The sequence below is a fragment of the Neovison vison genome, chromosome 13 (assembly GCF_020171115.1).
Source record: "Neovison vison isolate M4711 chromosome 13, ASM_NN_V1, whole genome shotgun sequence".
Lineage (NCBI taxonomy): Eukaryota > Metazoa > Chordata > Mammalia > Carnivora > Mustelidae > Neogale > Neogale vison.
Window position 1 is genome coordinate 148,822,501 of NC_058103.1, and position 25,912 is coordinate 148,848,412.

Sequence of the window (25,912 nt, forward strand, 5' to 3'; positions counted from 1 at the left end):
GATCCAGCACTTTCTATGTGCCTGGTGTGGCCCTGAGCGCTGGGGCCGTATTAGCTTATTTAATCCTTGCGACAAGTCCTCTCCACTTACAGACGAAGAAGCTGGCTCGGGGCCGCTGAGACAGGTGGTCAAGGTCATGCAGTGAGAACGTCACTGACCCCAGAAGCCAGGCTCCTCTTTGCCCCACGCTGCTTCCGGCAAAGCCGTCCCCGCCTTGGAGCGCTTCCCCTGCTGGGAGCTGGGCTGGGCCTTCCCTGGTTCCGAGTCTGCGATAGTGAGGCTGCGGGTCAGACCCCCCCGACCTCGGTGTCCCGCAGCAGCAACAGACGTTCCCCATGTTTCCGCCGCTTTGCTGAGACACACTTGACATCCGACACTTGGCAGGTGTAAGGCCTACCCTGGGATGGTGTGACACACGGCCACACCGTGAGACGGTGACCCCGACAAGGTCGTTCACCGTAGGGTCCCTCACGTCACATCGTTACCTTTTATGGCCTGCGGGGGGAACACTGAGTGTACAGTGCGGCCTCGTTGACCACCGTCGCCGCGCTGACCACTTACTCATCTTGTCACTGTGGGTCTGTACCCCTCGACCAGCATTGCCCCATGTCTCCCCCTCGCCAGCCGCTCAGCCACCGTTCCAGCCTCTGTTCCCGTGCGCTCAGCTGGCTCGGGTTCCACGTCCGTGAGGGAGACCATACAGCCTCGGTCCTTCTCTGCTGGTTCCTCTCACTTAGCGTGACGCCCTCCAAGTCCACCAGGTTGTTGGAAACGGCGGGACTTCCCTCCTCCTTCCTTCCGGCTCAGTAATACTCCATTCATCCGTGGACAGACGCTCCAGGTGTTTCAGTCCCGGGTGTAAACTTTTAGTGTCCGTGCTCATGGGCCTGCCCATCGGCTGGTACTGCTGTGCGTCAGGCTGTGGGCCACGTCCAGAGCTGCCCCACGTGTCTCCTTGTTCTTGGACCAGCAGCTCCCCACGGTGGGCCTTTCTAGTGGCAGAGGAGACGGGGACGTGGCCATTGTCACTTCCATGCACATTCCACTGGCCAAACCACGTCGTGTGGCTGCGTCCATCATCAATGGCATATGGGGAATATTCTCTGCCCACCGTGGGTCTTGGCAAAGGTGGGGAGGGAAAGCATCGTAAGTAACTAATTCCTCCCACCTTGCGTGTAAACGACCCCGAGGCTTGGGTGAATGACGTGACTTGTCTGAGGTTGGACAACCCGGGGGTAGAGGAGCTGGCCCTGAGTTCAAGGCCCGCCTCGCTTCTCCTGCCGCACACCACCTGCGTGCGCTCTGACCAGCGCAGCTTTCGAGAGTGCTCTCCTGCTGCTGTCTTCCCGCCCTCCGTGGAGTTCACACTTCGCTGACGTGGGTCTCTCCCAGCCCCCCAGGGCTGAGCACGCTTGCTCCGCCACCCGCAGCCCTCTGGTCTCGTCTGTGTCCCAGCCTGAGCACACTGCATCCTCGGGGCCGGGTTGGTCGCCTCAGACCCAGCATGGGACACCCCCATTGGCCTCAGTGATCCGATGCGGGTGCTTTCTTTCAGGGGACATTTGGTGGCTGATCCTGCCAGCAAGATCTGGGGCACAGGCCCGGGGGGGCACGGGGAGGCCGGGTCTGCGGGGCAGGGCGCACGCGTGGGCCTTGCAGCCTGGAGAGGGTGTGGGCGCCGCGGCCCCGGCTGCAGACTCGGCGAGGCCGCCTCCCCTTCTCTGGGAAGAACCTCCCGTTGATTCTGTCATGGCTGTTCTTCTGTCCACCTTCGAATTCTTGTCCTGCCCGTGCCCGCCACGTGGCTTGTGATGGGCTACAGCTTGAAAATGCGGCCCTGCCGACAAACTAACATGCGCTAAGATTGACCCCTTGCCGTGTAAAGGGCTCGTTCCGTAGCTGGTTGCCGCTGGGGGCTCGCGGGCCATTTAGGAGATTTTCACGCCCCGAGGGAGAGTCTCCTGAGACGCTTGGCTTGGCTTGTTTCACATTCAATGGGCCGTCTTGGACCCATTTCAGAAATCACCGGCCTTTCTTCTTCCAACTTGCCCGCTGGTCACGGTCCGTCTTCGGGCTCTTCAGTGTGGAACAGGCGAGCACGGGGCCAGCCGGCTGCAGGGGGGATGCCGGTGTGGCCCACGGCGGCCACTGGGAGGTTGTGGAGGTTGGACGGGGTGGCCGGGTAGGCTCCCGTGGCACAGAGTTAGCGGGTCAGTGTGTGATTCTGTCCCCCCGGGGCGTGTCCCCTCAGAGAGCTCTCCGGCAATGACGTGGAGATCCATGACAAGGGCGAGGGTCCTTCTGCGCAGGAGGGTCCTTCTGCTAGTCCCTCTTGACGGTGCCCGCAGCGTCTTCTGGAAAAGATGAAGCCCAAGTCACTGTTTTCGGTGAATGCCAAGCTCTATGTCATTGCCTCCCGAGCTGCTGCTTTTTAAACTCTTTCTTGGGGCACCTGGCTGGCTCAGGCATGGAGCGTGTTGACTCTTGATCTCGGGGGTTCTGGGTTCAAGCCCCACCCCAAGTGGGTGTAGAGCTAACTTGGCAAAGAGATAAAGACATAAATAACGGCTTCTTCCTTTGCTCTAGTGTATGCGGTGTTTGGATTCACCAGCGTGGTGAGCCTCATCATAGGCCTGGAACAGGACGGAGTCATTGACGGGTTCATGACGCACTACCTGAGAGAGGTATGGAATCGCTTAGTGACCTTAGCCTTATGCCAAAGGGTCGGCCACCCACGTCCTGTTGCTCAGAGATGACAGAGGAGATGGCTGCATTTAGTGTAAGGGGGGAGGACCCGTGGTCTTTCATGTCCTGCCACAGACGTAGGTGGTTTATTCCTGTGGAGAGTGAGGCAGAAAGTTGGGATTAAATCATGCGAGGCACTTCTTTTCAGCATTGGGTCTGATCCCTCCTCCCTCACACCTGGTCCACTACCTTTCTCCTTTGCTTCTATTTAATATAAATGGTACACTCTAAAGGAGTTAGGGTTTGGTGTCTTATTAAAACATTACCGTATCCAGAAGCCAAGGCCGTTCTTACGTGTGTTGGAGAACACCGAGGCACTGAAGGGAGCCCTTTGGTGTTGAAGATCCTCCCCTCCCTGTCATCGTATTGTAGGGCCACCTGCCCCTGAGGGAGCTAGTCCTCTTTCCTTGTTTCATGGGGTGAGGAATCCAGCCCGAGAGGTTAAGTAACTTACTCAGGGTCACACAGGAAAGTACAGTCTTGCATCTCTGTTTCAAACAACGGGGAGCTTCGTATGTTAAGCAAAGGGAATTTGGACTTTATCTCGCATTTGAGGGAAGATTTTCAGTCAGGGAACAATGCAGTCGGCTCTGGGAAGGACGGGCTTAAAGGCGACCGTCAGGGCTGGGAGCTGGGACACAAGTCAGGAGGCTTTGCAGGGCCGGCAAGGGTGTGGGGATGGCTTAGGCAGGGCCAAGCAGAGGAGGGGGGGAAGGAGGGACGAATTCCAGAGGCTCCGAGTGGCTGGAGGGGATGGGGAGACGGTCGAAGAAGACATCTGTCTCCTGCTTTGGGGAAAATGCTGGTGTTACACCCGAGGGATTACGGGGGAATTCTGTCCCACAGACAGGAGTTGGGCGGTCAGGGCCCACCGTGGAGACAGCGAGGGTTTGGTCCCAGATGGTCGCAATAAAGCAAATTTCACAGCACAGCAAGCCACTTGAAGTTTTTGGCTTCCTGATGCATCTAGAAGTTATATTTACACGATGCTGTAGTGTGAGGTCTACAGTCTAAAGCCCGCTTATACCTTAGTATTGAAATATGTGTTTTTTTTTTGCTAAAAACTTGCTATTATCTGAGCTTTCGGGAAGTCCTCATCTTTTTGCTGGTGGAGGGTCTTTGCTGTGAAGTCGCTGGCTTTTGACTGATCATGATGGTGGCTGCTGAAGGTTGGGGTGGCTGTGACAGTTTCTTAGAATACGACAACGGTGAAGTGTGCTGAGGACAGGGAGGGAGAGGGCGGGCTGCAGGGAGGCGGAGCAGTGGGACCACACCCGACAGTCGCCGCCGCGTGGGGCCCGCACACGGTCACAGCAGTAACATCAGAGGTCACCGGTCCACAGCACCATCACAGATATAATAATGGAAAAGTCTGAAATATCGTCAGGATTACCCGAACGTGGCCCAAAGACTCAAAGTGAGCAGATGCCGTCGGAGGAATGGCATTTCCTGAGAGACTTGTGACCCAAAACTGCCACAGACCTTCAGCGTGTGAAAACACCGTGTCTGCGGGCACCGTAAAGCCAAGGGCCAGAGCACAAGGTCTGCCTGTACGCAGGGAAGAGCCAGGGCTGGAAGCAGGCAGGGGAGTCCCCGTTGATTTAGTGACGCTGCTCTAGCCGTTTTTGAAATGGCAATGACAGTGGAGGGTGAACATTTTCCAGATGCACGAGCGGGGTGGAGGGCCCTCCAAGGAGAAGGGACGGCTTGAGCAAGAGCCTGGAGGTGAGAAGCAGCAGGGGTCTCCCCAGGTCAGCCCGGGTGCAGGTGTGCAGGGATGACGCAGAGTTCATGTGGGGACATGTCGCGTTTCGGGTGGTGGAGGGACATCCCGGCGGATGTCTCCGTTGGCAGGGCTTTGCGGGTCTCGTTCCTGACGGAGAGGTTCGGGGGCCTTCGGAGTATACACGGTACCTGAAGTCTTGCTGGGGAGAAGGGGGAGCGCTAGGATGGCCGAGGCCGGAATGCGTGGAGGCCGTGGTCAGAAGAGCCCCCGCATGCAGCGGACTGTGAGGCCGAGAGGCAGGTGGAGGAGCCGGAGAGCTTGGGACCTCCTGAGTCCGGGACGGGGAGGTTTTGGGGACGAGGTGGCTGCTGAAGGGCGCAGATGCTGGGCTGGTGACGGTGGCAAGCGGTGAGGCACAAAGGGTGTGAGAAGGTGGGAGGGGTGTTGCTCTGCGCAGGTCTGCAGGGCCAGGTTCTGGGCGCCCGGCTGCCAGATGGGGGAGGCAGGGCCGGGGCTGCAGGCGGCACCCAGCCTCGGGAGGCTTCTGAGCACAAGAGCAATGTGTTAAGAACCAGGCCTCATGACCCTTCGTGTGGCTGGTGGATCGGAGAGGAGGGGACGGAGAGACCGTGCGGGACTGGCTCCGTGAGGGGCCCCGAGGGCTTGATCGGGGCTGTGCGGAGAGGGAGGGAGGCCCGTGGGGAGCTCAGAGAGAATTGGCCGGACTTGCCCACAGACTGCAGAGGAGAGAGGAATGACAAAGATGGCCTGTGGCTTTGAGCCAGGCAGGCTGGGTGCTGGGCTTGGCAGAGGGCAGAAGCTGCGGAGGGAAAGTTCAGGGGCCTGGAAGGGCCTGCGGGCCGCCCAGTTCAAGACGCCCATCCGGCTGCCAGGAGAGGCAGCTCCGGCTCCGAGGGCCAGGTGTGTCGGTGGGAAATGAAGTCATGACCTTGGATTGGATTGTCCAGCCAGAGCACGTCAGAGAGGGAGGATGCGGGCCAGGCATGAACACACGAGTCCCGCTGCTGTGTTCCTGCCACTTCCTCCATCTTTATTCCATCTGATTCGTGGGGACAGACGACGGGCCTGTCCCTGCCCTGGGCGCGTGAGGCTTCAGTGGGGCCCCTCTTGGCTGCTGCAGACGGGACGGAGGGCGTCTCGGGGGTACACAGGGCAGGAGAGCATGAACGTGGAGGGGTGGAGAAAGGAGAACGAGGGGGGGTCGGAAGGACACGAAACCCCTGCGAATTAGCCCGTGACTGTCTGCGAGCCGTCTGGAGGAGGGGAACGTAGCGCACGCCATAATGTCACATTGATAAAATTAATTTCTCAGAAGTATGGCTTTTGATGGTGTGCTCCATGCTGATGTTCTCCATGTGACCTTAGGCCGGTCCTACGACCCCTCGGAGCCCTGTTTTCTCGTGCGTAGAGCGGACTGAGTTGTGTGTGTCCCGTAGCATGGCTGGGAAGGTTGAGGGGGGTGGGGTGCCCGTCTGTCTGTCTGTCTGAGAGCCCGGGTGCGGAGCAGCCTCAGCCGCCCGAGCCTGGGGGTGGCCACGCGGCGCAGCTGGTGGCTGGGCGGGCAGGGTCCCCTCTGCAGCCCCTCCGGCCAGAGCCGTGCACCTGGTCACAGATCGGACTCGGCCTCGGTGAGTTAGCTGTGCCACCACGGTTGCCCGTGATGTCACCTGCCGCGTGTCACCCAACGCATCAGACGATGGCCAGGCAGGCTCGGGGCCATCCCACGGGCATCTTCAGCAATAGCGGCTTCAGGGCGAAGTGTGGGACTCGGCCTCGGTTCGTCTCGGCGGACAAACCCAAGCCAGCTCCCTGCTCCGCTCTCCTCGGAGCCCGGGCCGGTGTGTGCGGGGCGGTCTGGGTCCGACTGAAAGCCGACCACTCTTTGACTCTCTCCTTAGGGTGAGCCGTATCTGAACACGGCGTACGGGCACATGATCTGCTACTGGGACGGCTCCGCTCATTATCTGATGTATCTGGTGATGGTGGCGGCCATCGCATGGGAGTAAGTCCGTCCGTCCGCTGTGTGTCCCTGTGTCAGCTTAGCCGCCGAGACATGCTTGTGTAAGGAAACCACAGGCGGGGCAAAGCACGAACAGGTACCCAGGAATGGGGAGATACGCTCCAGGGACACAGGCTAGACGGAGTTAACACAAGGTCTTTCCTTGGCACCGCTGCCTTTGAACACATCCCTTTGGATGACCCCCAGCCGTAGGGCCAGCTTGGGCAGACGTCCGCGTCTGACTGTTGTCTTGCAAGGACAGTCTCCAGCGGGCTTCTCGCATGTTCATGCACGCGGGCCTGAGGCACGAGCGCAGTCTTACGTGGTGATTTCTGGTTTCTGGGGATCCGTGCCCTCCGTTGTGATACGCCAGCCTGTCGTGGGGGGCACGGAGGCGCGCTCTCCGGAGACCCCGGCCCGGGACACTGCATGGCACAGAGCCCTCAGGTGAGCGGCGCTCTCACTGGCTGAATCCAAGGGACTTCCCCGCCCATGGTGGCACGCCCGCTGCGCTTTCTGCTGGTGTCCTTGTCCCCAAGAACGTGTGCCCTTTGGGGCAGGATCCTTTCAAGCCTGGCCACCTTCCCAGGCCTCCCCGTAACTCCAGGTTGGAGAAAACGATGGATTCTTGCCCAGACAAGGTGGAAATTCACCTCGACCCACCGCCTGCCCCGAGCCTCTGCGCCCTGAGTCATGAGCCCAGGGACAGCTCTAGTCCTGGGACTCTTCCAGGTCCTAGCCTGTCTCTTCATGAACGTTCCCAAGCCTCCAGGGCGCACATCAGGTATTTCTGAGAATGCCTGGGCTTTGCTTGCAGGCGGCCGGGAGTGGGTCGGGGCTTCTTTGGGTCCGTTAATCTCTGCTGGGAAGGTTCTCGCCGGTCCTGCTGGCAATCCCAGCCGTCATGAACTGGCCTCTTGGGAAGCAGCAGCCGTTGGCTTGGGGCATGGGGCAGGGCAGAAAGCACAGTGTGGCCCCTCTGCCCCCCTTCAGAGAATCTCCCTGCAGTCTCTCATCACCCCTTACGGAGTGGGGATGAGCAGGGGTACCAGCCGGAAGAGCTTCTGACCACCCTCCCTGTGAGGATTCGGGGTCTGTGCCCGCCTCTCCGTTAGGACACGGGCTGGACGGCCCTGAATGCTTCATCCTTCTGACACCAGGGAAAGTCCATTTAACATCCCGTTACTCGTACTTACAATGCCTTAAAGCATGGATCCAATTTCCTTTCTGTCTCGAACCTTCTTTTTCCTTCCCTGCCGTGAGCCTCACAGGACACAGTGGAATGCAGGCCTCCCTGGACCGTGACTGACCGTGTTGTAGTTTAACAGGTGATCAGGGTAGAAGTGTACTTCCTATTCAAAAGGACACAAATAGGGTTCTGTCGTACCACAGATGGGGATGAAATTTGACCACTAGGGCCCCTTAGGGTTGACTGATGACTGTCGGTTCAGTAAGCTGCGATTCGTACACTTTACTAGTTAGGGTAATGCTAATCACGTGGGTCATCTTTTGCTAATTGTATCCTAACTCAAGTGCACTAAGCCAAGATTTTTTCGTTGCAGGGAAAGTTATAGAACCATTGGCCTCTACTGGGTTGGATCTATTATCATGAGCATTGTTGTTTTTGTGCCGGGAAACATTGTGGGTAAGAAACTTCACCTTAAAGTTCATTTTCCTCTTCTGAAACAATGTTCGTAGACAGAGAAGCTGTCTGGGTTGTTATTCCAAGCCTACCAGACAGCGGCATGCCGAATTCTTCCTTTTCCCCTCTGTCATCTCACCTGTTAAATGCTTTTGAGCAACTTTCAGAAATGTACACTGATCGATAAGACAGTCAGTGACTCCTGGCGTTTAGGATTCAGAGGGGATATTTGTGTCTGTGGCTACCTGCAGTGTGCAAATATTTCTTACAACTTTTTTTTTATCATATGTAACTCTTTGACACATTCGATAAATGTATTTTATTTAGTATTAAGAGTATTAAGAAAAAAAAGAGTAGTAAAGCTCTCAAAAGCTAACGTGAAAGAGGTTATTGTTTATGTGTGTAAACACTCAGGGCATTATATTAAATATTCTTTAAAAAATACGGTAGCTAGGACGTGCTGGTAATGAGTACCTTGTAGTTTTAAATTGACGTGTTTTATTTGGTCTCATAAAGAATATTGCCTGGTCCACAGCACAGTGTTAAAATTACTTGAGTTGAGTGTCCTGAATGTTACTCGTGTTTAGAGATGTTTTTTGGCAAATTTTTGACTTTGACTTTTTTTTTCTTTCTTTTAAATAGGGAAGTATGGAACCCGCATTTGTCCTGCCTTTATCTTAAGCATACCGTATACTTGTCTTCCTGTCTGGGCTGGTTTCAGAATCTATAATCAGCCATCAGAAAGTTATAATTATCCCTCAAAGGTGATTTTATTATGTTAACTGTAACCTGTTCCCAAACTCATGGGGCTCGCCGACATCTCCCGGCTACTGGCTCGAACCGTGCCTCCGCGCACTGGACCATCCGGGCCAGTCCATTTGACGGTGCGGGCTCTGTGCACTGGTCACAGTCAGTTACAGTGGCAGAGATGGTCTGTTTCTGTCTGAACACATCTGCTGCAGCTGGATGGGCTGGGCTTTCTGGAACTCCCTGTGCCGCCTGTCACACTGGCTGTTCCCATCAGATCCTGCTTTAGGGTGTGGACTGTGTGGTTTTTCTGAGGCGCTTAAAGGCCTGGTGTTTAGGCCTCTGGGCACCCCTTGCAGAGAAGCCAGTGCCTTTACCGCCCCAAGGGGAGGCTGCAGGGCTCCTGGCTGGGCAGGGCGGCACACACAGCCTCAGGGTCTAATTTACCAAGGGATCCAGGCATCTGGAGACTGGCTACAGGATGTCTTCTGAGACACTTCCCTTGCATTCACGGCCAAGGTGGTCAAGGTGAAGCAGTGCTGGCCGGGCAGATACTCTGTTAAGGTCTTCACTTCTAAGCTAGTGACATCGAAGTTTCTTTTCTTCTTATAGGTATTAGACCCTTAAGCAAGATCCATAAAGCAAAGTGAAACATGGAATGTGAATTACTAGCGATCTTTAGAACCTGTTTATTTGGTTGACTATAAGACTTAGTGGAGTTCATTAAATGCATTGTAATTTATAAACCTCATTTGTAAACAATTAGACACCTGCTGTGCACATTCAGGGTGACACACTGACATCCTTTTGAGGAATGAGGTGGTTGTTAAACAGCAGGAAGTACCCACAGCCTTGGGCTCCACCGCTCATGCCGGGAGACACAGAAAACTGTTCAGTATCATTTTGTAAATGTCCAGACACAGTGATGGCCAGGGAGAAATGGCCATCGTCACACAGCACGGACAGGAACATAAATCCACACTTGCTCTGCGAGGCAGTTTGGGGCTGTCATCAGTCTTCGCAAATTTAACTCCGTTACCCAGAAATCCCACGTCGAGGGCCCTGTCCTCGGACGGTCGTCAGAGAGCTGTGGTCAAGACTTTCCTACAGGATCGCTCACGGTCACGTGAACGGTGCTAATGCCCAGATGTCCGACAGAGAGAGCAGGGCTGAAATGCGGGGCTTCCGCGGCACACAACGTGTCAGGAGAGGTTTTAGTAACGTGGGAAAGTGCTTGTAAAGTAGGTAGATGTTAAGTGTCAAAAGGACAAATACAAAACTGGTTATACATAAAGTCATAATTTTGTAAAAAAAAAAAAATACATGTAGATCAGATAGGTAAGTAGACCGATATCACCGGAAAAACAGTGGCTCCTAATAATGTGCTGGGTTTACGGTTTACCTTTTTAAATGAATGTATCTTATATTTATAATCACAAAACTATTACTGCAAGAAAAAAACAAAAACCAAAAAAGCGATTCATAGAGCGCAAAGGCCCCTTCAGGACAGCCGGGCCGCGCCTCCTCCTTTCACGGGAGCAGAGCAGAAGCAGAGAGGAGGCGGGACCCGATTTTCCTAGGTTGGGCGGCTGGTGGTTTATGACACGAATCACCCATCCAGAGAATTCTCTCACCGTCTAGCACCAGAGCGCTGGATCTCCGATCCGTAGATCTCTGATGCTTCTCTGGCGCTCTGGGCTTGCTCATTGGTACAGACTCTTATTTCAGGTCATTCACGAAGCCCAAGCAAAGGACCTGACGAGAAGACCGTTTGATTTAATGCTGGTCGTGTGTCTTCTCCTCGCTACTGGATTTTGTCTGTTTAGAGGCCTGGTAAGCGGCACAGATCACAGGAACGTTCAAGAAAACATATACTTAATCAGGGTTCCTAGTGTCCCGACAAAACCCGGCCCCGCTTGCTGCCGCTCTACCATCCGCCAGGTCGACCCCCTGCCTTCCTCCCTCGGGGGTGGGGGGGCGCTGGGCTGCCACATGCACCTCCTTTGCCTCCTTAGACTAAGCCCACCCAGAAATCTCTTCCTTCCCCGACGTTAGGGTGCCTGAAAAATGAGCTGGTAGAGTCTCATTCTTTTGGTTTCTTTGTTGTTTCTGTTTTAAATGTCATTGTCTTTGGGAAGGGTCATTCCTGAAGACGCCAGTGACACTGTGGCACAGAGCATGCCTTGTGTTCTCAGGACTAGGGACAGGGTAGTGAGGCGGGGTCCAGAGCAAGGAGTTAGAGTTGTTTCCCAGCTGTGTGGCCTTGGAAAAATGACTTAACCTCTCGGACCTCAGCTTCTTCTGCTGTAAAGTAACAGCACCTACCTTGCGGTGCTGGTTTGACGATTAAATGAGAGAACAAACATCAAACACTTAACAGAGGGCCTTAGACGTGGTAAGTGTTGACCATGTAGGGTCACTAGTTACGATCTTTATTGGTGGATGGTCCTTCATAATGCCGGGTACCATGATTTGCTTAGTGGAAACGAATGCCAGCGGCCAGCACCAAATGAGTAATTATACTCCGCTTCGGTGACAATGACTGCTCTCCACCTGCTGGCTCGCACAGCAAGTGTGAGGCGAGTGGCAAGCGTGAGCTGATGTACCTGACCCACTGTCTGGGGGTCCTTGAACCGTACACTCTGTGCGGCTGGCTGGGTTCAGAGCAAGAAACTCTGGTCTCCAGCAGTAGATCATCAGAAATTTCCCGGAGCCGGGTCAGCTAACGGGAGGGGTGGCACAGGGAAGGGATGTAAAGGAGAAGGCAGGAGGGTTTGCTCAGAGTACAGAGTGGTAAAACCGTTTTGTTTTTCTTAACGAATCTCCATGCCCAGCATGGGCTCTGAACCCAGGCCCTCAAGATCAGCAGTCACTCGTGCTACCAATGGAGCCAGCCAGGCGACCTTAAAACTGTTCCTTGGTTAGTTTGCTGTCGCAAAGAGAAGAGAACAGCAACAAGAAAAACGAGCCCCGGCTGTGTCCCTGCAGGGCCGTGTCCGCTCCTCTGGGCACAAGGAAGATGTGGGCGTGGGGGCGGGACTTTTGCAGATGGGCTTTTCTGCCTGGGCCCGTTTGTACCTATTCCGTCACTGGCCTGTGTTCCCAGATGTCATCTAGGCAGGACATTTATGACCGAGGACACAGCGATGCAGGAGGGAGGTGACTCAGAGGGACCTGATGATGTGCCAAGGAGACTGTGTCTCTTCCGTGGTCTCTGCTGTGACCAACTCCGTTCTGCTCTGCTCTGTTCCCTCTCAAGGCTTTGCACAGGACCCTGCTTTCGGATCACCCTTTACTGCCGCCAGAGGCCATGTGCTCTGTGAGGCGCAGCAGAGCGGAGGAGGCTGTGTTTCAGATTCTGCAAAGCATAGGGAGAGGAGTTTGGGCTAGCGATGTCCTTTCCTCCCGCACAGAGCAGCCGGCTAGTTATTTCTTCCCGGGAACAGTGAAACTGGGCATCTGGCGGGAGCGGTGTTTTGGCCAGTGGGAGTCTTGGCACTGAAGGAGTACCCAGGAATAGGGCATCAGGTATTTCCTGCTCCACGGTTAACCTCTTCGTCTCCTCGGAGCAGATCTGCAGACCACTGCTTTTCTCTTCCCTCCTACTGATAAGCTTCTACCATACGCCGTTAAAGTGGTCTGTGGCTGAACCTGGACCCTTTAGCCCTCCCAGCGCTCGCTGAGAATCCGAGGTGATTGCAACTATGTAATGAATTTGTTTTTGTTCCCAGATTGCTTTGGATTGCCCGGCTGAGCTCTGCCGATTTTACACGCAATTTCAAGAGCCCTACCTAAAGGATCCCGCTGCTTATCCTAAAATCCAGGTCAAGTAGTTATGAAGCCCCTGGTCTTTCTAACATGGGTGTTCGGTTCTTTAAGAATGGGAACATGGGCACCCATGTAGGAAACGGGAGTGAATATTCTCAGAGATAAAAACGTTCATCTTTTGTGCTTTTCGTCAGGCGGGGCTGACTGTGAAGTTGCTGACGATGTTATTTCTCTGTTCAATGCAGATGCTGGCGTATCTGTTCTACTCTGTCCCTTACTTTGTGTTTGCGCTCTATGGCTTGGTGGTTCCTGGATGCTCCTGGATGCCCGACGTCACACTGATGCACGCCGGAGGTCTAGCGCAGGTACTAAACATACCCTCTGTTCACAACGTCCGCTGGGGGTCTGGCTGTCCTTGTCGGGAATCCTAGAAACATCTCTGCTTGGTGTCTCTGGGGGGTGGGAAGCGGGTCCTAGACTCGTCCCCTTCGGTTCCCCAGTGCCTTGGGAGGCGTTTCTGCATATGCATTTCATTCAGATGGCGCTATAACCATGTGGCAGTGTGTCACCCGGCTGTACAGGGGAGGAAGCTGAGGCCCAGGGAGGTTAGCGATCTGTCCCGGGTCACACACCCAACAAGGGGCCCTGCTGGTTCTCTGGGGCGGTTTCCCCGTCTGAACACCATGGCTACTAACAAGAATGGAGAGCTGTCACCTTGTAGGTGTCTATATCACACCAAAGATGTCAGAATTCTGTCGTGCTACCCTGCACTGAGCCAGGGAAACCGGGCTGGAGAACATTCTGCTCCCAGTCATGCCTCTCCTTCCCCCGCTGCTACTCAGTCCAGCCCCTGGCCTCTTAGCACGGGACACTTAGCGAGCGTTCAGTGAATGCTTACTTCATTGAACTGGAAATAAAATTACCTATGGAAGTGCAGTCTTACTCAAAGTACATTTTTACAAGATAACAGTTGGCAAGACAAATTGATCTTATGAACAGGGAAGAAAATTATTCAGTAATTTTTCTTTCCCTACTTCTCACTCTAAATAAAAAAGAAACAAATGAATCTACCTTGTAAAGTCACTCTTGCATCTTGCTCTTTTCGAGCAGAACAAGGCTCATCTGGACAGTGTCCGTCATAGTCCTGGTGTGGGACGGCAGCATGTCGCCCTGGCGTTTACAGGCTGGAAAACAGCTGTGGTGGTCAGGGGTTCACACTTTGAGCTAAAGCCTTCTAGTCTGAGGTAATTCTCAATTACAGAATTAGAATATTAGTATCAAAAAAGTTGGTACAGCATCTGGAAGTAAGGGTTCCTGTGCCTTCCTTGAAGGACTTAAGATGGAAGAGAACTACTATTTGCTCTTTGCAGGCCTCGGAACAGCCGACTCCTCAGGCCAGTATCTTTCAATACCAACTTAAGCTTTTTAAAAATTTTATTTATTTGTCAGAGAGACAGCGAGCGAGCACAAGCAGGGAGAGAGGCGGGCAGAGGGAGAAGCAGGCTCCCCATTGAGCAAGGAGCCTGATGCGGGGCTTGATCCCAAGACCCTAGCATCATGACCTGAGCTGAAGGCAGATGCTTAACAGACTGAGCCACGCAGGTATCCCTATAAGCTGACTTCTGATTTTCTGTCTTTAGGCCAAGCTGTTCCCAGACTCCTAGACCGAATCCTAATCTTGGAGTTAGTGTCTAAAACAGCACTCCTGACCTTCCCTATGCCTCATCTTCCACGTCGCCCATCCCTGCAAACAGCCTTTGCCATGCCCTCGCCCCTACGTGTAGCACATGGCTAGGTCGTTAGCTCTGTCTCCGGAGTAATAACACACACCCACTGCCTACAGCTCCTGGCCCTGGTCATGCACTCGTCGGCTACTTTGGGGGAGGCACCGGCTAAATGTTCTGCTCACTTGGCTGGGTGAGGCCAGGCTGTGAGCTCTGCCGGCATAGCCAATGCTCAGTGGCTTAGCGCAGTGAAGTCTGCCTTCTTGCTTGGGCGAAGGGCATGGAGGGTATTTTCAGGAACCAGGCCTGGCATCCACATGACTGCAAGGGAAGCAGATCCTGTGGTCTTCCTGTGTGCCCCAGGAGGCTCGGAGTGATGAACACAGCACAAGCCCTGCAGTTCTGTTTGGTTTTTAAAGCCTCACTTAAAGATAAGAAAGGGATGGCTCAGCGCATCCCTTGCCTGGGGTCACAGTTACTAACTGGCAGGATAGGGATCTGGAATCCTGTCTGACCCCAGTGCCCATGTTTCTCTCTACCTGTATCCTTCCTCTCATGCAGACGTTAGCCATGGTGGAGTCCTACCCATTGGCACAAAGCCAGACCTTGTGCCCCAGACCGGGGCTGGGAGGCAGGGACGTAGGAGCGGGGCTGCGAGTGCCGGGCTAGGCCAGGGTAGGCCGCGTTAGGCCGCATTCGGCGGGGAGAGCGCTTAGGAGCTGCGGCAGGTCACAGCGGGGAGTAAACCTTGGCTTCTGCCTTCCTGGCCTCATTCTCCTGCGCCGCCCAGGAGAGAGGGGCTCCCAGCAGCCTCACTCTTACCGGTCCCTTCCTCGAGGATTAGCTTGCTCAGAGTTGATAGTCACGGTCCCTCTCCATGCCTGGGGACCTGCGTCTGCCCCGTAGCAGGCCGTGCTGCAGAAGCCGGACCATCCCCATCGAGGAGGCTAACAAGAGTGAGGCCACTGTTGGACCTAGTCAGGTGGACAGGGGGCAGTCAGGAGGCTTGGCAAGGTCACACCTTGGGGGCCTGGGGGTGCGCTTGAAGTGACAGCACTAAGACGAACCCAGGATTGTAGCTGCTGGTGAGGGGTAGGCTTGCAGCCAGGCCCGGCAGCTCTGGCCCAGCGCTCCCGGGAAGGCCAGGCGGCCAGCAGGCAGCTCTGGGCAGCAGCACTAGCGGCTTCAGTCAGAGCCCCGGCCTTGCAGAAACTCTTCTGCTTGTCTACCACAGCCCAGTGCGACAAGGTGGCCGGAGGCTACAGACTAGATCCTACAAGTGCCAGGAGCAGGTTTCTCCCCACCCAGAAATGGCGTCGTCTGAGAACTGGGCGTCCGACCGTCCCATGACTCTGCGCGGGGCCCTAGTATCTAGCTACTCCAGAGTTTAGCCAAAGGAAAAGTTATAAATCACCCTGGAAACAGAGTGCCCGCGATGAGACTGTTACGTAACTGGTTTTCTGCCTAGCCCATACTTGCTTACAAAACGAATTCTTGTCTTGGGAGGCCATCTGACACGCTGATCACAGAAAACACCCTCCATGACCCAACTCGCATCCCTCGCCTACGAAACCTGCCGCACTCCTTGTTTAGAAGCTTTATGCACTCACGATCCCACTAATTTTATCAAAGTTTCATTTCTTGAAAAGCCTAGTGGACTCCTAAGACTCTGATTTAATAGGGAAAAAAGTGAAAAATTTCTAGATCAGTACAAGTCAGTGGAAAAAACACGTTAAGTCCTTACAAGGTCCCTGATTTCAGATCCTGTACGAATCTGTAAAAATCTGTAAAATCTGCAGTCTTTAAAAATCAAAAACATAAATCAAAAAGTAAAAGAAACGGCACCTGGGTGGCTCAGTGGTTAAAGCCTTTGCCTTCAGTTAGGTCATGATCCCAGGGTCCTGGGATTGAGCCCTGCACTGGGCTCTGCTCAGCAGGAAGCCTGCCTCTCCCTCTCTCTCTGCCTACTTGTGATCTCTCTCTGTGTCAAATAAATAAATAAAATCTTAAAAATAAATAAGTAAATAAATAAAATCAAATTAAATTAAAACCAGGTCACATTTTACACCAAAGAACCAGTGGGGACTTACTCGTAACTCAAGTATCTTTTCCTAGAAAATTCTTATTGTAGGATTAAAGTTCTAGTCTAGTTTGAAAAGTATTCCAGGTTGCTTAGATCCACTTATTAGTACCTTCTGGCAACTGAAGAATTTTTCTCTGCTAAAATACCACTGAGCATTATAAGAAAACAATGCAGTCCGTATGGTTCAGAGCACAATCTCTGGAGAGACTGTGTCGGGTCTCAGCCTGTCCCTGGGGAGCTCGAGACCTTGGCCCCCTTGGATTCCTCTGCTGTGAAAGTGAGGATAATCTAGGAGCTTTGTGCTAAAGCTGCTGGGAGGGGACTGAATGAGGGCCTCTGTGTACAAGGCTTAGCACAGGGCCTGGCATAGGAAGCGCCCTGGGTCTTTGTTGCTGTCGTTGGTTTAAGATTCCCAGCAGGAGTCTGGAGAGGAAGTGCGTGGTGTTGCTCAAAGACTCATTCATCTGAAGCCGTGTCTAACAGACATTATTACCTAAAGCTCAGAGGGACCGAGAAAGAGATCTGGGATTGACTCGCAGTGGGTTTTGTCAGGGAGCCTGCCGCCCGTCCGGTAAGACCCACAGCCCTGGAAGCAGGAACAGTCCCGCGTTGGGTGGGGCAGTGCCCCTTCCCACTCGCAGCTAAGACTCTCGCCCTCCCTGGCTACCGCGGGTGCTGTGTCCTTTCTCACCAACGGGTCTAGAAGCTTATCTGTGGAGAATCTGGTTGTAGAGTTGACCCTCCTGAAGGCGAAATTTCGGTTTTTCCCTTATGGAAACCATTAGGAAAAACCTGAAAGATTTAGAAGAACATGGATAATTGGGAATACGAATGCAAATTCTAATTGAATAGTTTGCTTCCAGTGTAATTCATCGGTAAACATCTTTACTTAGCATTAAGATTAGAGACAGGCTGTCTTGAAATCGTCAAAGGGTCAGCAAGGGGATCTAAAAAAGAGCCCACCTGAGTGGTCAGCAAAGGAGAATGCCAGATCACGAACAGGTGACTCTCTTGGCACTGCGCTAAGCACTCCACAAAGATCAGCTCATTGAGTGGGCACAGCAACCCCTATGAGGTAGGCTCCATTATTATCCGACTTTTCTAGATGAGGAAGCCAAAAAGGTTACATACCTAACCCAAGGTCATGCTGCTGGTGGAGCTGCGATGGGACACTGGCCGTCTGGTGCAGATGCAGTGTTCTTAACCCCTGGACTGTGCTGCTCAGAAAACCCTAAAAAATGACATAGTTCTGGATTAACTATTCATATTTGTATCAGCCAAATAGCCTGGCTGTTGTCCCAGGGCTCACATCAGTCTTGGCCTAGGATACTTATGTGGACACAGGGTAACTTTCGCCTCTCCTTTCTGCATTCAAGGTCATGACTTTTAGTCATCCTTTCCATGTTGTCTCTAAATATAAGGAAAGGGAGTTATTAAAATTTAACCATTCTTTGCCCTTTTTATTTTTTGGGCCCCATTTTTCCATTCTAATCATCCACTAATAAAAGGATCAAAGCCTATCTTTGAAATTTACTTGAGGTGAAAGCAGGTTTAGAATGGCAAGAAAGATTAGGGGCTCAATGTCACAACACTGAATTCGGCAGAAATGTCTGCGCTCCACAAGCTGTACCTGTGAGCCTGGGTGACAGCTCAGCCGTACAGAGCCCAGAGCCAGTGGGTGCCAGGCTGAGCTCTCGGCCCTGCCGTCGGCAGGCCTCGTGTGCTGGGAGCAGCGTCCCACGGGACGCCTGTGCAGGCCCTTAGTAGCTGTGTGCTCGGGGAGGAAACCATTCTCCGGGGAGATGGAGGTTTTTCTGAAACTTCGCAACTCTGCAAAGCGGACAGCACAGGGGTTGAAGGAAGCAGTGGTCGGGGGCTTACTCAGCGGGAGGTGTGGCCACTGTAAACACACCTGTTAGAGCCGCAGGCAGTGCCAGAAACTGCAGGATACGGCCCCAGGCTTCTCACCTGCAGCTACCGCTCTGCATTAGGAACGTAGATCTGTACCCCTCGCTTAATAATTCTGGAGAAGACAGGCCTACCGAAATAGGTATAAAAATAGAGAAGTGCTTTGTAGAACCTTTTTGTATTTTGAGTCACAAGACCATTGTTGTTTAATGTTTATTGAGCTCTAACAATGCGAGAGGCGCCACGCGAAACATAAGACACAGTACCTGCCCGGTGGGCTCACAATCTACTAAGGACATGATCATTTTGTAACGTTGCCATGATTTTGTGGTTTTTGAAAATGAGGTATTAACTGCACTGGGGAGTGCAGGAGAAGAGCCTACGGAATTCACTGACTTCTGATGCAGGTTTCCCTATGCAAGGAGGCATGATTGCTCCTATTAATCTCTCAAAGGATGGTTGGCATTTCCCCAAACCTGGTGCTTTTTGTCATGTGTAGAAGCGTCTTTAAAGACAGAGACACCAAACCCACATTTCTGAAGGTCAAGATTCATATCTGGCCTCTAGTCTGGAAGTTTGGTTATATTATTCAGAAAAACACTGTTACTCAAAAGAGGCCCTAGGGAAAAACAGCAACAGGGGCCAAGCTCCTGGTCTGTGTTCCTAGAACTGCCCAAGAGTGGCTTCTCAGGGCAGCCTCTCCAGTGCCCTTAACTCGCACGGTCTTTTGTCTTCAGAGCCCGGAGGTGGAATGCTTAACATCTACTGGGCGCTGTCTGGGTATCTGCCTGGGGGATGTGTGTTTGGGGGCCGAGCCCTCCCAGAGCCTCCTGGGTCACAAGGCAGGGGTGGACAGTTTCTGTGTTGGTCCTTGGTAACACACCACACTAATCTCTTAACTCCAGAGAGTAGCAAAACTGTACTGTGAGGTCCCTAGAATGTACCAGTAAGTTGTAAAAATGTAGCCTGTTAAAGTACCCATCACGGATAGAAATCCACACACATGCTGCCGAAGAAAGCGTGTCCTTTTCTTCCCAGGATAAAGTCAGGTGCTAAGGACACTTTTATCTGCGAACAGACTGATCTCATACGGAAGGAAGTGTAACGTAACTCATACGAATTTGAAGCAAATTAGTTTTTCATTCTTATTATTCTTCTGTGACTTCTTTGGATTATAGTATCTTCTCTCTTCACTTTGATCCTGATGAACTAATAATCCATCACTTGAATATATTTAATTTCCAATCCTTTATTCACATACAGTTTAGATTTCAGTGAGATCCGAACACGCAGACTCCAGGGTTGCATTTTGTAACAATAGGAGAACCCTGAGAAATCCTCACTGGAAGCCTTTTCTGATAAAGTTTTCCCCTGTGCTTACGAAAAGTATCAAAAAAGATACATCCTGAATGCACGTTGTAACAAGTATGTACGTACCAACCGGAAGCTCTAGCTCAGATGATGCTGACCGGGACTGGCTCTACTTCTAAATAAACTAGACTTTGACTTGAAAAGGTTGCCGGCAGGTACATTTACCATTTTATAAAGAGCAGCCACAGTCCTACCCCCATCCAAGTTGGTGACAACCCTACATACTAGTATTTTTTAAAGTTGCATAAAAAACCCAATGCTTGAAGAAACAAACAAAAAATATATAACAAAGGGCTCTGAGCTCTTGTTGCAGGGAACAGGTCAAAGACTGATTTAGGACGCCGAGGTCCTCAGTGCTTCTCTTTAAATAGCTGTATTAAAAATATTTCCACTTTGTAAACTCTGTACTTTCTTCATCTTCATTGGAACACATTTAGTAAGCCAAAAGTGATGGCCTAATAGATCTCCAGAATGCAAATCAGAAAAAAACAAAAACAAAAACACCGAGATTGTGCTCAATTTTTCTTTTAAACTGAGCCACTGATGTTTGGTAAGGGGCACTGGTTGGGTGACTAAACAGCCGGCATGATAAAGCCTCGCTAAGGAAGGTTTACTTTATTTGAACAGTTATGTTAAGACTGGCCCTAAATTCAATGAAATCCTGAAGACTGTGGATTGCCTGAGTACTGGTTTTGAGAGCACAGGAAGCAGGGTCTGAATGAATCCCCCAGAACACGTTGTGAATCCAACTGAACACAGAATTCATGCTTACCTCGCCCTCCCTTTTTTTTAAATGCAACAGGCTCAGTTTTCTCACATCGGTGCTTCTCTTCATGCTAGAACTGCTTATGTCTACAGAGTCCCCGAAGAAGCGAAAACCCTTTTTCTAGCATTAAACATAGCATATGGAGTTCTTCCTCAGCTCTTGGCCTATCGTTGTATCTACAAACCAGAGTTCTTTATAAAAACAAAGGCAGATGAAAAAGTTGAATAAAAATATTATTTCATGTTCTTCCTCTCTAGATTACTGACTTTGTTATCCTGGTACTGATAATTTTGTCCCATTTCACTCCCTTCTCATACAGGAATACTTAAGAATACATAAATTCTTGTTCTGCACTGTATGTGAGCTCTCATATGGTTTTGTGTGGGTAAAATTTTCTTTCTTTGAAGGAAAAGTGAAGTTGAGAAACGGTTTGCTTAAAGAAATATATTCAAAATTATCTGTGAATAAACTTGACCATCTATTTCCATATTGTTTGCACATATTAAATATAACTGTAAACAATTACAATTTAGCTCCTACAATAGTGAGAATGAAAATGAAACTATTCAAAAGTGAATATGGCCTATGCATATTAAAAAATTCAAAACAACAAATACATACTAGAGAGATACTTTTTGCATATAAGACATATATGCGTCATTATTAACCTCAATAGAAAAAGCAAATCATCACAGTATTTTAAAATGTTATTTGAAAATGTTTTCCCAAGGAAAGTCTATTATATTCACTGCTGTTTTAAAAATTGCTTTTAGTAAAATTTTTTTGTGAGCCTAAATAGCTAAGGAGAGATCGATAACTTTATCATTACTCTTAATGAATATTGGTTTTATCGGTGACTGGAAATATTTCTATTGTATTTCTGTGTATATTTTTAATAAATTTTTTTGGCCTTTTATGAAAACAAATCTTATTAAACTGGAAACATTTTGTATTTTTTTTTTTTTCAGAAACAGTTTCGTAGTCTCTAGGGTTTTTATTTTAAAAATCTGTCAGTTACATGTTCCAATTCAAAATGTCATCTACATTCTCCTTATGCTTTAGTGTGAGCAATGAAGGGGATTTCTGATGAATTAATTAAATTTTGTTAATTTAAATTAAATTACAGCACTCAAAACTAAAAAGTACTTCTAAGGGAGAAAGAACTGGATTGGCATCCTTTTTATCTTCTAATGAACCTTTCATATTTGGAATTATGAGTATAGAGAAAAAAACTGGTATTTGTTAAGCGAGAGAAGCAAACTAAAAATCCGTGCGCCCTAGAGGGCTAAGCAGACGGGCGCTTTCCATCCACTGGGGGCGCTGCCACCAGCACCAGCACCGTCGCTGTCCTCGATGGCCTCGGGCTTGCAGAACAGCTCACATTTTCTCTTCATGTTATTTATTAGCTCTTCACCACAGTAAGAAAACAAAAAAGAAATGGGAGTCCAAATCAATGCATGGATAATGTCAAGTGTGCGAATTTAGGGTCCACTGAGCTGGTCAATGTTATCTGAGACGTGCAAGCAATCCTGTAGCCATTCCTCTCCCTCCTCCAGGTTTACAAAAAACTTAACACCCAGACAGTGTGCAAAAAAAAAAAAGAAAAAGAAAACCCTCACCTGCACTTGATTCTATTGTCAACTTGCTGTTAACAATTTTTGCTTTAATATATGAATTACATTAATACCTCACATTACATAGATGAAGCCAAATTACACTAACTTCGTTGTTTACAACCTCAAATCTTACTCCCAGTACACATTCCAATAAATTTATTCTGTAAAAACAATACATTTTTTTGTTTTTGATTTTTTTTTTTACAGTAAACTTTTCAACTACAAACCTTGAATACGCGAAAGATGTTCCAAGGACAAGCATAACAGGATTGATAAAACCCAAACTGACTAAATGTGTTCTCACAATATAAGCTGGCATAAAAATAAATAAAATTCTCTATTATCACAATAGCAACAATAATGTACACATAATAATGGTTTGTGGATGAATATCAACTATTCTAATTCTAGTTCCAAAAGAAAACAATGGTTCATTTAAAAGTCAATGCTTGGTCTGGTTTCCCATAGGGCTACTGCTGATTCCAGCTTTAAAATGTAAATTATCCACCTTGAGTGATTAGCTCAAATTGTATTGGCATTGGGGAAAAAATAAATCATTGCCTTTATTTTGGAGTAACACAAAAGACTCACTAACTTCACATATAAAAACTGAGTTTGTGTACGTAACAATATGAGTTTTGAGAAGTATAAGCTGTCGACTAGCTATTTCTAATGCGGAATAGATATTTTACAATGTGATTAAACTTTACACATGGCCTCAAAACTGAAGGACAATTTAATTTCATCTTCAATATGCCAACATTATGTGTTTAGGAACTGGTTCCTGGGTTCTGTCACAGAGAGGAAATCCCATAAGCATTATGTTGAGTGGTCATTTTTAAAAAGTGCTAATTTATATTTAATGGAGTGTCTGGTGACAGTGGAGTAAAGGCAGGAGAATGATGAACGTAACTGCCTTGATAAAAGGATCCTAGACGTGTATAAGTCTGTGCAAAAATCTTGATAATCCTTAGTGGTTAAGGGCAACTTCATGCAACCAAATAACATGAAATTAAATCAATAACCTTAAAAAAGGCTAAAATGTCTTTTTTCCCCCAAACACAACAGAGAGGAATGTGAATAATGTACATACAAACTGGGGTTCTGTCAATGACAACAAGGAATATGTGTTGGTTCATATCAAATCCAAGATTATTAGACAACCAAATGTATAACCTTCTTATGGTTTTTCTTAATATGCAGCATTCATTATGGTAGTTAGGTCTGTAAAAAAAAAAAGAAAGAAAACAAGACTTTAGATGATTTGGGACATTAACAATAAAAGCTCCATACCTGTAAAGTATAATAAGTGGGATTTTCTGAGATTTTAAACTGTACTGCAGCATTACCAATACTCAGCAAGAACAGCCTGGTGAGGCTGTGCTTGATACCGGTCAGCTCAGCAAGCTAAAAAAGGTGCTAGGGCATCTGTAGTGTGCCATTCAAAAAAAAGGAAACAAAACAATAAACTCTGTCTACTGTCTGGCAGGGACAGAGTGCAGTAGTGTGCACCTGTACAGCTCAGGACAATGTATTGCTGGGATAAACTCACTGGAGAAATTGAGATAATCCATCTTTGTGAGGACTGTGGTGTCAGAAAGAAAGGTAAGCTGCTTCAAATTTAAAAAGCATTTGGAATGTATGCAAATTACTCTGTATAATATTTATAACTTAATTACTTGGGACATATGGCTCAAAGAAATACAAGATTTAACAAAATCAAGATGTTTAACAAAATCAAGATGTACGATAAGAAAGGAAGTCTAGATTGCTTTTAAAATTTGGATGGCATCTGTGTGACAAAATATTTCCATTTCAGAAAAGAATTGTTTCAATCTGGGTCCTACCATAAATCCTACCAGGTTACGTTTCTTCATAGGGACGCTGTTTTTATTTTCTTCATCATTAACCCAAATATCTTACTCCCCTTACCCCGCATGCTCTCAAGGGACAAAGGAAAGAGGGATTTCGGGGTCCCCGTATTTCCTCCTAAAACAGCCTGTTTCCATTCTTTCCTTTGCTAAGTGAATGAACTCGCGTGTGAGCTCATGCGTACTCGCTCGTGGGTATGTTCTCACATACACAGTCCAGATACAGTGTGCATTATGCCATACATAAATAATTCCAGGACCTTCAAACAGGAAAAGCTACTAAACCTCAAGATGGCAGAAATACTGTTCTTGGGGCACCTGGGTGGCTCAGTGGGTTAGAGCCTCTGCCTTCGGCTCAGGTCATGATCTCAGTGTCCTGGGATTTCCCTGCTCAGCAGGAAGCCTGCTTCCCCACCCTCTTCTCTGCCTACTTGTGATTTCTGTCTGTCAAATAAATAAATAAAATCTTAAAAATTAAAAGAAAAAGAAAAGAAATACACTTCTCTTCCAGCCAGCCTGCTCTTTTCCTACTTGAATGAGAAAGTCAACTAAAAAAAAAAACAATAAAAATCGTATTTCAAATCTGTGAACCTGCAAAATGCAGTGACTAGTGACTCCTAATTATTAACACATAAAAATACTAGATATGATTATTCTCATAGACTTGGGGGATTTTCCTCCTTCACCCATTTAAAGCAATGAAAAATTATTAACCAAAAGAATTTATTTAACAATGTCTTTTCACTAATACCAATGTGAAAGGCAATAAAATCTGTGTGGACATCGGTGGAACATTCATAGTACCAACGACTCAAACTGTATCGAAGAACATTTTTTGGGACAGATGGTCCCAGAGCCGCCTCGGAATACAATTAATGCTCCCAACAAAGAAAAGTACACCTGGGACCACAACTGCCAGGACATGGAATTTGGGGGTGGGGGGGGGGCGGGGGGCGGGGTCTTTCAACAAGGTACTGTCGAGTGGGTGCTTATAAAAAGCGAATTACAAATCCATTTTTTAACTTGTCATATACCACCACGACTCTACTGGCATCTCCGCATCAAACACCGTCTTGCTGGTTCACAAAGGTACGTATCCTGGACGTGGTGCTCGGAGCGCGTGCTAGCCTGGACGTCTCCTCCAAGTCCGCCGCAAGAAGCGGTTCCCCGTGCCGGCAGCCGTGCTCGGCGCCGTCTGTTAGAGGACGGCGGACTAACGCAACCAGGCCCCGAGGCCCACGGCCGCCAGGCACAGGAAGAGGCTGTGGGTGGGCGCGGAGCTGAAGGAGCCCCGAACACAGCGGAAGTGAGGAGAGGGTGGAAGTCACAGGGTCTTTCCACGGAGCACCACTGTCACTTGACAAAATGATGACAGGTAAACTATGGTTATTCGGACGCTTTCTCAGAAGTCAGTGAAATGAGCCTATTCCCTCAAGGAAGACAAGTGGAAGTACTTGTTGCCAACGACGAAACTTGAGCTTTGAAGTGAAGCTTAGAATTCTGGAAAACTTAGTCCTCTACAGTCAAGACTTCCCAATAAGGATTTTTCTGACAAGATATACCTGGTATTTAAAAATGTGATTAAAAATACTTTATAATGAAAGATTTGGAAGCCCCAACTAATTCAGGGAACCAGTATCTTCCAAATGGGTAAGAGCTATTCAAAGTGCCAGACAGTCCAACTTGACTTCATTTCTTTTTTTTTTAAAGATTTTATTTATTTATTTGACAGACAGAGATCACAAGTAGACAGAGAGGCAGGCAGATAGAGAGGAAGGGAAGCAGGCCCGCTGCTGAGCAGAGAGCCCGATGCGGGACTCGATCCCAGCACCTGAGATCATGACCTGAGCCGAAGGCAGCAGCTTAACCCACTGAGCCACCCAGGCGCCCTCCAACTGACTTCATTAACAGAATACAAAAAGTTC

The 25,912-nt window shown here is 49.6% G+C and overlaps 2 protein-coding genes across 8 annotated transcripts in view; one reads left to right on the forward strand and one right to left on the reverse strand.

Moving 5' to 3' along the window:
* The window catches only part of TM6SF1 (transmembrane 6 superfamily member 1), a 49,780-nt gene that overhangs the window by 6,074 nt on the left and 17,794 nt on the right, over positions 1-25,912 (forward strand). For 2 of the 7 annotated variants that reach the window (XR_006381737.1, XR_006381736.1), the window contains exons 3-10: positions 2,587-2,684; positions 6,391-6,494; positions 8,054-8,136; positions 8,776-8,897; positions 10,609-10,713; positions 12,612-12,704; positions 12,894-13,013; positions 23,606-23,721. Coding sequence is in view for 5 of the 7 variants with exons in the window: in XM_044231457.1 (XP_044087392.1) it covers positions 2,587-2,684; positions 6,391-6,494; positions 8,054-8,136; positions 8,776-8,897; positions 10,609-10,713; positions 12,612-12,704; positions 12,894-13,013; positions 20,537-20,728 (917 nt within the window). In the remaining 2 variants the exon portion in view is untranslated. Of the gene's footprint in view, positions 1-2,586; positions 2,685-6,390; positions 6,495-8,053; positions 8,137-8,775; positions 8,898-10,608; positions 10,714-12,611; positions 12,705-12,893; positions 13,014-15,840; positions 16,202-20,536; positions 20,747-23,605; positions 24,361-25,912 lie in introns of those variants that run through there. The other 5 variants (XM_044231459.1, XM_044231457.1, XM_044231462.1 and 2 more) reach the window with 5 other exon arrangements.
* Positions 23,253-25,912, reverse strand: part of HDGFL3 (HDGF like 3) — a 73,205-nt gene continuing 70,545 nt past the window's right edge. Inside the window, exon 6 of the mRNA XM_044231463.1 lies at positions 23,253-23,340. Within this exon, the coding sequence (XP_044087398.1) occupies positions 23,335-23,340 (6 nt within the window). The 3' untranslated portion in view covers positions 23,253-23,334. The remainder of the gene's footprint in view (positions 23,341-25,912) is intronic.